General features: G+C 44.1%; 1 protein-coding gene across 1 annotated transcript; it reads left to right on the top strand.

Moving 5' to 3' along the window:
• Window positions 1-2,471: 2,471 nt before the first annotated feature.
• Window positions 2,472-12,311, top strand: PDZK1 (PDZ domain containing 1). The gene is made up of 8 exons (XM_065423389.1): window positions 2,472-2,681; window positions 3,014-3,257; window positions 4,198-4,334; window positions 6,402-6,597; window positions 7,408-7,604; window positions 9,943-10,137; window positions 10,901-11,200; window positions 12,246-12,311. The coding sequence occupies exons 1-8, from the start codon at window positions 2,472-2,474 to the stop codon at window positions 12,309-12,311; spliced, it is 1,545 nt and encodes a 514-aa protein (XP_065279461.1).
• The last annotated feature ends 781 nt before the right edge of the window (window positions 12,312-13,092 follow it).

Genomic DNA, 13,092 nt, shown 5'->3' with positions numbered 1-13,092 from the left:
ATTTTCCATGTATTAAACTCTCCCTTGATGTGCATTTTATAATGGTCAGGCACCCAAAAGAACAGAGTTCCATCCCACCTCGTAGTGATACACCAAAACCCCATCTGCTGCACAGGCAGCTGGCCCTAAATTCTGCACGGAAATCCCCTGGTTTGTGTGGCACGCTGGGGCAGCAGACTGGAAATTCAGCATCATTTAACATAACACTTAAAAACTGAGTTTTTCAATTAATTAAATGGAAAATAATGAACATAGCCTGCTATTTCTACACTGTATTCAAATTTCTTCAAGATATCCAATTTCCTCCAAGGTGTGTCACAATTTTTGTACTAATTACGCATCACTGTACTGTAGAGGTCAGCAGGGTGAGAAGCTGGAAGCTCTGGCAGTAAGACAGGTAGTGAGCTGAGATCTTTGGTACCTGAGAAGGCAGGTTAGGATTGTGGGATAAGCATATTATCTAGACATTTCTGCTCAAACGACCAGCAGCAAAATAGTTAAAACCCATTCCCAAACCAGTGAGGCTACTTCTATGCTAGCATAGCTCCCTCCTGTAGACATACATCAACAGGAGTTTTTCCACTGGTGTAAGACTGCCTCCTGAATGACATTAGCTATGCTGACCAAAGCCCTCTTCTGTCAGTATAACTGCATGTATACTGGGGGTTTTATCAGTTTATCTCCTGACCAACATAGCTATGCAAGTAGAAGTTTTAAGTGTAGACTAGGCCAGAAGGGATTCAAAACATTTAGTAAACCCAGATTCTTTCCTTGGCATCTATTTCTCTTTCCTCCCCCCATTTACCGCAGAAACATCTACAATAGCAATGCCTACCTCTAGTTCTCTGCACCTGAAGTCTGAGTATGAAGAACACTATCAGAGCCAAAGGACCCTTAGCCCCTCCTATCTCAAATATTTTTATTCAATAGGTGGGACTGGCTGCACTTCCAAAGGGACCAATAAACCTCTTGGTCTCACTCCAGACTCAGCACAAATTGGACAAGAGAGAATTTAACCCCTTATGCAAAAGGAGGGAGGTAAACATTTCATTCTGTGTGGAAGGGGTTGGGGATAGAGACAGACACTGAACTTAGCCAGAAAAAAGGGCTTCGTACAGTAATTAGAACAGATCAGCAGCTGCAGGCTGACATGGCAAGCTAGGCTCCCTTAATTTGTTTAATATTTTTACTCCTGGGGACATTCTGCGCCACACACAAAAAATTCTGCACACAATATTTTAAAATTCTGAAAAATTCTGCAAATTTTATTTGCCAAAATAGCACTACATAATCACGCCAGTTTCATTTATTTCGGTAATTTATTTAAAAATACCTGTCAGCAAGTATGTCTGTAACAATACAGACACATAAAAAAATTCCCCCAGGAGTAGAGAATTGAAGAAACCCCTATGACAACCCAGTTCCTGTTTCTCTGCCCCTTTCCTCCCCACCCCTCCCAGAGGCCAGACACTCAACCCCTCCCCCCCCAGAGCCCAGACGCGGGGCCCCCCCAGCCAATACACCCGAACCCTCTCCTCTGCAGAGTCCAACCATGGTCCCCCCCAGCCCAGACACCCGCACCCCCTCTGCCCCCCAGAGGCCAGCTGCAGCACCTCCTCCGCCCCCCCCCCCCACCCAGACTCCCGACCCCCTTCCCCGCAGAGATCCAGAGGGAGAAACAGCCTGATGCTCGGTCCCAGGCTTGCACGGCGTTTCCTGCACGCTGCCCTCGCCTTCCCTCAGGCCATGCTGGGAACTGCAGCTGCGAGGAATCCTTAGCTCCCTCTCCCTCCCCCAGCAGTGTCTTCTATGTGCAAGCTGGGCTCTGCTGAGTCCAGTGGCCCCTAGTGGCACCTAGCAGCACCACAGCCCATTTCTGTGGAGGAAGGACATTCTGCACACACGACATTAATTTCTGCAAAACTCTGCATTGCGCAGTGGCGCACAATTCCCCCAGGAGTACTATTTCCCCCAACAGTCTCTTTGACCAATTAATGACCCAAATAAAAACCTCTGTTGTTCCAACTTAATTCTGTTTAGCCAAAAATACTAAGAAGGGTCACTTTGCTCAAAGCTACCTGTTTCTTTCTTAATCTTGCCCTCTTCTAAGAATTCCATTTTAGCCACACCTCAATTTTCTTTACCACTGACAACACTTGTCAGCTTAATCTGTATTATGGTTTCTCTCCCGTGAGGCTCAGTCTGGAATAGACCCTGACCACAGTTTTCCCATCTTATTTTCCACAGCAGACAAGTTCTCTCTCTGGCATTCTGCCGTCAGTCAGTCTCCTTAGCAAGAGGCAGACACCATCTTCATCTGAGATGGAGGACAAAAGCATGTTCTTCTTTCTTTATCTTTGTTAAAAACACTTTGGCTCAAATGACCTACCCAGTGCATATTTAAAGGGGACATACTTCCTTTTCCTGGTCCTGTTTTTACACATACCCCTTTTCCATTCTGCTTGGCAGAAATGACCTCTGCTCTCCAGCCTCGAGAATGCATAGTGACCAAACAAGAAGGGGAGAGTTATGGATTCTACCTGCGCATTGAGAAAAACAAATTGGGTCACCTCATCCGGAACGTGGAGGAGGGCAGTCCAGCTGACAGGGCCGGCCTGAAGGATGGAGACAGAATTCTGAGGGTCAATGGGTTATTTGTAGACAAGGAAGAGCATGCACGGGTGAGTCTAACTATATTTTGTGGTCCCAGCCATTTCTCAAAACTTCAGCCCCACTTTTGGTATTCAGTTCAGCAAACCTTCACCTGCCACTCCTCACAGTAACTCCTGCTGGGAAATCTGAGAGCTGAATAACTGAGCTCACAGGATCATTTGTACCTCACGTATTGGCTTCACTGGAGCTTGAGCAGAGGGGGAAAGATCCTTGATGAAATACTAAGGGCAGTGGAAGCTGCAGAGCTAGTATGTGCTGTGCTCCAGAGGGGGGAATTTATATCAGCCATCTGGAGGCTTTTCTGCCATTACCACCTCCAAGCTCATTCTATCTATTGCAGGTAGTGGAGATGGTCAAAAGGAGTGGGAATTCTGTAACTGTCCTCATTCTGGATGAGGCATCCTATGAAAAGGCAGAGAAAGAAGGGGTGAACTTTGAAGAGTTGGGTCAGAAGCAGACAACCCAGCAGCAAAAGAAGCAGCCTCCAGTGACAAATGGAGTGACAGCTCCAGTTCCACAGCCTCGGCTCTGCTACCTGGTGAAGGAGAGAAACAGTTACGACTTCTCCTTGAAAACCACAGTTGGTGAGAATAATGGGTGTAGGGGGTAGGCAATTTCCTGAGGGCACATTTCCTCTGGTTAGGAGTGGGGATGGGAGTTGGTTCTTCACCAGCCTGTTCTATTTTCTGTCAGCTGTTGAAGCAGACTTGCTAAAACCATTGGTACCAGGCCCTCCTCAGATGCCAGAAGCATCCTACAAATGATTGCTCAAAGTCCCAGGCACCTCCTTTGAATTACGGTGGGAACCAGCCCTCAGAGTTCTGGAGCTTATCTGAAGACAACCATGTGAAAGGGGCTGAAGCAAAGGATGACAGTGTGCAAAGGGCAAAGAGCCTCTTCTGATCTACATGCGTTCACGTGGGAAGCACGAAATTGAACTAAGGAATTTTATTTTTCTTTTGAACCCTCTAGGCAAAAGAATGGGTAGGGTTCTGTAGACCTGTACTGTCTCTCTGTTTGGAAAGTACCTAGCTCACGGAGGGTGCTAACACAATATAAATAACACTGTGCACTAGACTAACCCAGGGATGAAATTTGGAAGTCTTTCAAACACAAGAAACTCTGACGTGTGGATAAGCCACACTAAACAATAAAAGTGGGCCTTAACCAGTTCAAACTTTAGAAAATCACTCCATTTTCATTAGTACTAACAATCAACCAAGCCACCATAATTGGTGCCTTGGGCAGTCTCAGCAGAGAGGCAAACAATAGTTTGGACCATAGATGATGAAGTTCCCTCCCCTCTCTAGAGGTTATCCCTCCAGGGCCAGGATGAGGCACACAGGTGTGGCTGGGTAGAAAAAACTTGTGCTGTCACTGTATCTGTTCTATGGATGAACAGAGCCCCTTGGTGTCCTGGGCTGTCACTACAGCACCTTACATCAGCATGGAATTTGCTTGGCAACCAGTGGAGGCAGGTTCCAGTGGCTTGCTCTGTGTAGTAAATTCTCTCACCTGTTCTAGGTCAGAAGGGCGTCTTCATCATAGGCTTGTCCTCACAAGGAGTGGCTGCAAAAGCAGGAGTCCAACATAATGACCGCCTGATCGAAGTGAATGGGAAGAACGTGGAAAACGACAAACATGAGGAAGTGGTTGAAAAGGTATCTACTAGCACGACTCCTCTTCTTCCTTCATTTAAGGCCAGTTCCTCCGCCTGAGGCTACTGGGCAGCAGTGTCAACACTGTTTGAATGCATTCACAGAGCAGGTGAAGAGGCTGAGGTCAATACCATACATTATCAGCAACACTTCAGTCACAAAATATGCTGCTACTTTGGCTTTGTTTCTTGGATAGGTCAGGGTAGCCGCAGTGCAAGGCTGCTGAAAAGATTGGCTGTTCTTGAAAGTCAGGGACAGACTTCCACCCGACACCCTAAGCTTGCTTTGGAAGAATATTGCCCTCAAGTCAGGCCCAAGTGGTGTAAGCACCACAACTGTACTGTTGCCATAAGCCTGATTAAATAAATGGTGGCACAGTTCTAGGAATTCTGAAAATCTTTCTGGTGCCCAGGAGGATGAAATCAGCATGTCTGGGATGGAGTCTAGTACAATGGGGAATCTTTCTGATATTAGGATGGTAAGACTGGAAAGCACAGCAGTTTGTGCTCCGTGATTTAGCTAAAGAAGGGTTTGATGTGAAGATCTGGATAGTTAGGAAAAGGAGGATTTCCAGGAAATGGGATTCCCTCCTGCTAAGGAACGCAAAACTAATTTTAACAGTGCAGTTTACAGACTCGATCAGAGCCAAATAATGTAACCTAGCTGTCAGTAAAAGGAGCCCAGAGCGAACGAAGTGTGCAAGAAAGCCTGCATTTCTGATCATGAAATGTCCTTCTGCCACATCCTCCCAACAACTGGTATATTCCTATTTGTGGTGATGGTGGTTTTAAAGATCTACTTGGTGTTAGGGAAAATAATGAATGTAGTTTGAGAGATCAAACCAAACACTGACCCACTGAGGGTAGCATCAGAGATAAGGATGGAAAGAAAAGAACATGTGACTTTTCAGTTAGTCACTTTGGTAAAAATCACACATGCTGAGGCTTTAAGCATTCAAACATAGTATGACTATGAAGCAGCTTGAGCTAGAAAAGCTTTCAGAGTACCACTATCCAAACTACAAATCCTACAGCATTCCACTGTGGTTCTCAAACTCCCAAGGGAGGCCTGGGAACGTGTCAGGGGAGATGCAAGCTGTGTGTTTTTGTTTTGGGTTTTGTTTTTTGTTTTTTTAAAGCACTCTGGCTGTCAGCCCTGGGTGGCTGGGACTCATGCAGAAGGGCCATGCACTCCCGGGAAGCAGGGACAGCAGGAACTCCACCTCCTGGGCTTGGGCTCTCCTCTCTTTCCCCTCCCACCCCCCCAATCCCTCACTGGGAGACAGCATGGGCTCAGGCTTTCCTCCCCACCATCCCAATCCCATACCTGGAGGTGGCTGTCAACCCTGGAATGGCAGCACAGAAATAAGGGTAGCAATTGGGCGCTAATTCTGCTGTGAAGTGATATTGCTGAATCTCTTTTCACATTGACACCCTTACTTCTGTGCTGCTGCTGCTGGCACAGTGCTGCCTTCAGAGCTGGGCACCCAGCCAGCAGCCGCTGCTCTCCGCTCTGCCTTCAGAGCTGGGTGGTGGTATTTATACATGGGGGGAGGACACAAACTACTACAGACACAAAGAAGGGGGCAGGGGGGCGATCAAATAAGTTTGCGAAGCAATCCACTATAATGATCCAAACCACTATATTAACTATGAAAAACTGCAGTACTTGTGTTCTGTACTATTGTTGCAATACTTTTTATGAGAAGAAACATGCAGGCTTGAGTGAAGATGGGGAGAAGAATGGGAGTAGAGAAACAGAGGTATGATGGGGACAGACAAAAAAACACAAAGTTAGGCTATGGGAATGTAAGGGGATTGGAAGTAGCTCCAGAGCAGTCAGAGCTGAATGTTACAGCAACTTGTGGTAGGTGTGGCTGTCTACAGTCATATAGGCAGCACATGGGTGCACATATTAGAGCACCATCCAACAACCTAGTCTGTATAGACCCTACAGCCCATTCACTTACAGCCCACCATTGTACATCAAAGAACCTGCCAACATAAAGCACTCCACAGTCCCCACACTCCACTCAAAGGCCTGTGTTTGAGATTGTGTGTGTCGTTGCAGGTGAAGAAGTCTGGGAACCATGTTGTGTTTCTGCTATCAGATAATGAAACTGACCAGTATTACAGCAACCACCAGATGATGCTGAAAAGAGACACAGCCAGCCTGAAACTGCTTCCCCACAAACCCCGACTTGTGGAGCTCAAGAAAGGAGACAACGGCTATGGGTTTTACCTGAGGGTGGAACAAAATGGTAACGGTGAGAACCCAGCCATCAGCCAGACCCCTGCGTACTCTGTAGTGCGCTTTTATGGGGCCTGTAGGACTCCTACTCCCCAGTGCCTACTGCTCATCTTGGAAAGATCATTTCCTGTCCTGCTGCCAACCCAGTGTCCCGCCCCCGCCCCCCCCAACACACCTCACCACAGCCAGGCACCTCCAATTTATAGCCTGTTTTATACAGGAGGCCAGACTAGATGATCACAAATGGTCCCTCCTGGCCTTGGAATCTATTAATCTCCTTCAAACCTTCCAATCTGAGGTGGAACATTCCACTGTGCTGCTTGTGGCCCTCCTCACCCACTACAGTCCAGCTCCCATAATCTCCACTTGTGGCAGCCTCCAACCCCACATTTTTGAGGGTCAGCAACGTGTCCAGGGTTTTTGATGGTCTGATGGTTTTTCATAATAGAACCCTGGCATATCTGAATGACTTCAAAGGGATCCTTAGTTGCTCTCTCACAACTGGGTTCAGCAAAACCATGAAGCGCTCAATTTTAAGTAGGCTTAAACTCCCCCACCCCTTGCCTCAGAGTAAACCACAACTTCCATGTGTCTTGTTCAGGGGAAAGGGAACCTGTATTCAAGTCACTTGGAAGGAGATCTAGATCTGCACTAGGGTTACTGCAGAATTAGCTAAATCAGGAAGCTTATTTCAACCTGAAATCACAGAATGAGTTTCTACCATCTTAAATATCTTTTATCACCCAAACCAAACACATCCCATGAACAACTGCTTTTCTCCATTTGAACTAGGCCTGTATTTTTTTTTAATTTTTTTGGCGATCAGGTCATTTAATTAAGGACATTGATTCTGGTAGCCCAGCAGCCAAGGCGGGTCTAAAGGACAATGATATCCTGGTGGCTGTAAATGGGGAGTCAGTGGAGGCACTGGATCACGACACCGTGGTGGAGAAGATTAAGAGGTGTGGGGAAAAGACCACGTTACTGGTGGTGGATAAGCAGACAGACACCATGTATAAACTGGTAAGGCAATGCAGGCTGGGGTTGGGCTTGTATAGCTCCTCACTAGGCAAGACATGGGCAGCAATGAAATAGTGGGTCCATTCTGAAAGAAGCACCATTTCAAAGGCTTTTTAATAGCCCTTATTCAAGTACTCGCTATAGCGAACATCTGAGATGGGTTCATGTCTTAGTCTCCCTCAGCAGAGACTTCTGCAGAATGTCATTAAACTTCCCAATTTACTCTCACCCTAGACCTTCCTATATACTAGTGGAACAATACCAGATTTGAGCAGGTCAGTGCAGAGACCAACAAGTTAACCAGTTGCAACTACCAGGCAGTTTCCTATATGAATTAGAGGAAAAATCCCTGCTCACATTTGTGCCCATGTTGCAACTTTCTACCTCTGTCACTGAAGAGGTTTTAATAAGCAAGTAGAATTCACAGGTGTGACCTATCCTGACTACTGTAAAGATTTCAAACGCAACAAAATGTTAGACTAGGGCTGTCAAGAACTTTAAAAGATTAACCGCACGATTAATAGCACTGTTGAACAATAACAGAATACCATTTATTTAAATATTTTTGGATGTTTTCTACATTTTCAAATACATTGATTTCAGTTATAACAGAGAATACAAAGTATACAGTGCTCACTTTATATTTATTTTTTATTACAAATATTTGCACTGTAAAAAACAAAAGCTATAGTATTTTTCAATTCACTTAATACAAGTACAGTAGTGCAATCTCTATCATGAAAGATTAACTTACAAATGTAGAATTATGCACACAAAAATAACTGCATTCAAAAACAAAACGTCAAACTTTAGAGCCTACAAGTCCACTCAGTCCTATTTTCTGTTCAGCCAATTGCTCAGACAAACAAGTTTATTTACATTTGCAGGAGATAATGCTGCCCGCTTCTTGTTCACAATGTCACCTGAAAGGGAGGACAGGTGTTCTCGTGGCATTTCTGTAGCCAGTGTTGCATGATATTTACATGTCAGATGCACTAAAAATTCATATGTCCCTTCATGCTTCAACCACCATTCCAGAGGACATGCGTCCAGGTTGATGATGGGTTCTGCTCGATAACAATCCAAAGCAGTGCAGACCGACGCATGTTCATTTTCATCATCTGAGTCAGATGCCACCAGCAGAAGGCTGATTTTCTTTTTTGGTGGTTCGGGTTCTGTAGTTTCCGCATTAGAGTTTTGCTCTTTTAAGACTTCTGAAAGCATGCTCCACATCTCATCCTTCTGAGATTTTGGAAGGCACTTCAGATTCTTAAACCTTGGGTCAAGTGCTGTAGCTACCTTTAGAAATCTCACATTGGTACCTTCTTTGCGTTTTGTGAAATCTGCAGTGAAAGTGTTCTTAAAATGAACAACATGTGCTGAGTCATCATCCGAGACTACTATAACATGAAACATATGGCAGAATGCGGGTAAAATAGAGCTGGAGACATATAATTCTCCACCAAGGAGTTCAGTCACAAATTTAATTAACACTTTTTTTTAACAAGCGTCATCAGCATGGAAGCATGTCCTCTGGAATGGTGGCTGAAGCATGAAGGGCCATACGAATATTTAGCATATCTGGCATGTAAATACCTTGCAATGCTGGCTACAAAATTGCCATGCGAACGTCTGTTCTCACTTTCAGGTGACATTGTAAATAAGAAGTGGGCAGCATTACCTCCGGTAAATGTAAACAAACTTGTTTGTCTTAGCAATTGGCTGAAGGAGAAGTAGGACAGAGTGGACTTGTAGGCTCTAAAGTTTTATATTGTTTTGTTTTTGAGTGCAGTTATGTAACAAAAAATCTACATTTGTAAGTTGCACTTTCACAATAAAGAGATTGTACTACAGTACTTGTATGAGGTGAATTGAAAAATACAGTTTATCATTTTTAAAGTGCAAATATTTGTAATAAAAAATAATACAATGTGAGCAGTGTACACTTTGTATTGTGTTGTAATTGAAATTAATATACACCTCTACCCCGATATAACGCTGTTCTCTGGAGCCAAAAAATCTTACTGCGTTATAGGTGAAACCGCGTTATATAGAACTTGCTTCGATCCACTGGAGTGCACAGCCCCCCCCCTCCCAGAGCGCTGCTTTACCGCATTATAGCCAAATTCGCGTTATATCGGGGTAGAGGTGTATTTGAAAATGTAGAAAAACATCCAAAAATATTTAATAAATTTCAATTGGTATTCTATTATTTAACAATGCGATTAAAACAGAGATTAATCGTGAGAGTTATCTGCCATTAACTGACAGCCTTAGACAGATTTTTCTGTAGGAGTTTTTACATTCATATAAACTCTTTCCTTTGCTTTTGGTCTTTCAGGCTCAAGTTTCCCCATGTTTGTACTACCAGGAAAGACAAGATTCTTTTCCAGCTGAGGCAGAGGACGAGCTGACCTCACATGCTGAGCAGGAGGTGAATCACAAGCCCAAAATCTGCAGGCTGGTGAAGGGTCCTAGTGGATTCGGCTTCCGTTTGAATGCAGCCAAGAATATGCCCATGCATTTCATCAAAGAGGTACTAACCTAGGACTTTTAGCCTGGGAGAAGCATGAGACACCAGAAGGGAGTCTGGGCTACAGTTAGACATCCATTCCCTTCCTTCTGTGCTGTGACTGCACTCAGAGCAAGTCATTCTAAGCCATTTGTAACAAAAAGGCAAGGTCTGTCCTATGTGCTTTTGGCTGATAGCAGAGTTTTAGTCCTTGAACTCAGGATGAATTCATACCCCTAGAGGTGAAAGGATGGTCTTGTGATTAAGGTACAGGAGTGGGAGTGAGGAGACCTGGGATATATTCCTAGCTCTGCAAAACTTCTGGGGTAAATTGCATAACTTTTGTCTGTATTTTCTCTTCTTCCTTAATACTTATCTAACCCACAGGGGTGTTGTACTGAATATAATAATATATGTAAGGGATCAGAGATCCACAAGACACTATACAAATGTAAAATACGACAAACCATTCTCTGATCCCCTAAGTACCACAGTTAAGTCTACATACCACCACCATAGCCTCTTCCCCACAACAAAAGTCCTATCCAAGTCAAAACCCATTACAGGACTGGTAATAAAAGTGGATATATTGGAATACTATGTTAAAGTCTCATCCTTTCTCCTTCTCCAATTAAGTTCTGCTCCAGAATAATTTTTTCCAATCCTTACTCTACCTCCTGTATTGGGGAAAAAAATCATAGAACATTCATTCTCTATAATACTTGGGTGTTCATGCAACTTTAATGGTACTGTGCTGGTATCACAGCTTCAGAGCCTCTGTTTGCAGATATGGAAAGGTGGGCCAGCTGATGCAGCAGGACTGGAAGAAGAGGACATTTTGGTGGAAGTGAATGGCGTGAACGTACTGAACGAAACCTATGATAAGGTTGTAGCAAAAATCAGTGACAGTAGTGACAGATTGACACTACTGGTGTGCAGAAAAGCAACCTATGAATACTTTAAGTCTCAGAATATTCCTATTACTGCCTCTCTGGCAGATCAGCTATATGACACTACTGATCCTCCTGCTTATACAGAGAACCCACCAGCAGAGCCAGAGAGGACCTCGCCAGAACCAAGAGAAAGGGTGGGTAATCTTGAGTTAACCAAATCTTGTGGACCAGGTGGTGGGGAAAGGAACCTGAATCAGTCACTAAATTCACTTGAGGGAGGGTCTATGAATTCTAGTTGTATTCTGGATTTACCAGATCTGATCTACGTTAATTAGTATGGAGTGGCAGACCTGGTTACAGTTGGGTAGAACTGCCTCCTCTCTCTAGTCCCCACATGCAGTATCTACTGGAGCCTGGGAAGGGAGGACAGGAGAGGGGGGGAGAGAGAGAGAGAGAGAGTGTGTATGCGCGTGCATATGTGAGAGAGAGCATGAGACAGCGCATTCATTAACGTAGGTGAGAACCATATCCTCAGGAATTCTTTGTTCAACCACAGGACCCAAGTAACTGTGAACATGGGAAAACCATGTGAAGTGCTCTAAAACAGTGCAGATTCTTTGGTGGGCGTGGGATGGGTAGACTGTGACAAAGTGTGATCAACAAAGGTCCTGAGAAAAAATAAATATTCTGACCACACTGGTTCAGGGAAATTGTGCCAGCAACAAGAGTTCGAAATTTGCTATTGTCAGAAAAATGACACCTGTACTCAACTGCTCTGATCCCTGTGTGGATTCAGGTCTTTGCTGTGAAAAATAAACAAGTTTTTACTCCTGTTCATGCAGGAGACACAATAAAGCTAGAAAGGAACTAACTGGATTCTATTCCTCCACATGTATTATCACCAGAATTGTTAACTAAGTTCCAACTGCAGATTCTTTCAGTGATGTCTTATGTCCCAGGCTGAATTTGCAGAGCTATAGTTAAACCCTTCTTTTTATCTGTGACCTTGGTGGATTTGATATGGAAGTTGAGCAAGAACATGGAATTCCCACTAGACAATTTAGTCGCTTTGTAAAGTGCATTTAAAGGAGTAATTCACTAAGCTTCTCACGCAAAGGCAAATTCCTACTGGACATAGGTTCAGAACAGACTATTAGTTCACAGTGGCATGAGGAATCGCTATCACATTATCTACAACCATAAAATAATCAGAAATTTCTACTTATTGCTTTTCCACAGGCCAGCTCCTCCTCCTCTTCACTCTCAATCGCCTCAGCAGAAGAGGATGATGACACACAGTTATGATGAGATAGACCACAACAGAAATCAATCAGACATCTTCCAAGGTTTAAAGAAAGTTCTCTTCCTCCAAGCAGTCTTTGTTCTTTTACCTCCCAGAACCACACTGTGCTATGGAACTTCATACTTGTGAGGACTGGAACAGCAACTTCCTTCTAACTAACTTTCCCTGAAGGGGAACAATCCCACCACCCCCAAGAACAACCACTCACTTACCTAATGCTGCTAATCGTAGTTTACTGGTCTTCTGCCCGGTGAAATGGACAGTTATTTACTTCTACTATTGCTCTGTAAAAGCTAAATGACTAATCAGGAACATCTGTCATCTTGCGGGGGAGGAAATGTGATTCACAAATCAATAAGCACAAGAAAGGTCCTTAATATAGAAATTGATCTCTCACATCCCCCACAAGAGACTTCTTTCCTCCTAATCACTGTGGCTATTACATGCTATATTTACTGTAGTACAATCAGTTTAACCCATTAGATGTAATATATCATGATAAGCTAATGTATTCTGTGAAGAACACTCTTTTCACTTGCTAACAAGCTGTCGATATTGTCCATTCAAAACAATAGGTTAACTTAATAGTTCACTGTTCAGAAGCTACAAGCACCATTCCCTCCACCCCACTCTCCTAGCTGCAGATCATGGCAGTTTGAACAGTGTCTGTAATTCAGTGTAAACAGCTTTGTTTGCCTACATGCCAACACCTTGTCTCTAATGCAATATGAACCAGCTCTGTAGTACCGATAGTGGATGCTATACCTCCTTGGTGTAAGCTTG

This window comes from Emys orbicularis, chromosome 1, assembly GCF_028017835.1.
Source record: "Emys orbicularis isolate rEmyOrb1 chromosome 1, rEmyOrb1.hap1, whole genome shotgun sequence".
NCBI classification, from domain to species: domain Eukaryota; kingdom Metazoa; phylum Chordata; order Testudines; family Emydidae; genus Emys; species Emys orbicularis.
This window is presented reverse-complemented; position numbering and strand designations above follow the sequence as displayed.

Excerpts from the sequence above, each read along its gene's own strand:
- PDZK1 (XM_065423389.1), top strand. The coding sequence starts at position 2,472 with ATGACCTCTGCTCTCCAGCCTCGAGAATGCATAGTGACCAAACAAGAA. Across the intron at positions 2,682-3,013 it reads ACAAGGAAGAGCATGCACGG|GTAGTGGAGATGGTCAAAAG; the intron begins GTGAGTCTAACT and ends TATCTATTGCAG. Across the intron at positions 4,335-6,401 it reads ATGAGGAAGTGGTTGAAAAG|GTGAAGAAGTCTGGGAACCA; the intron begins GTATCTACTAGC and ends GTGTCGTTGCAG.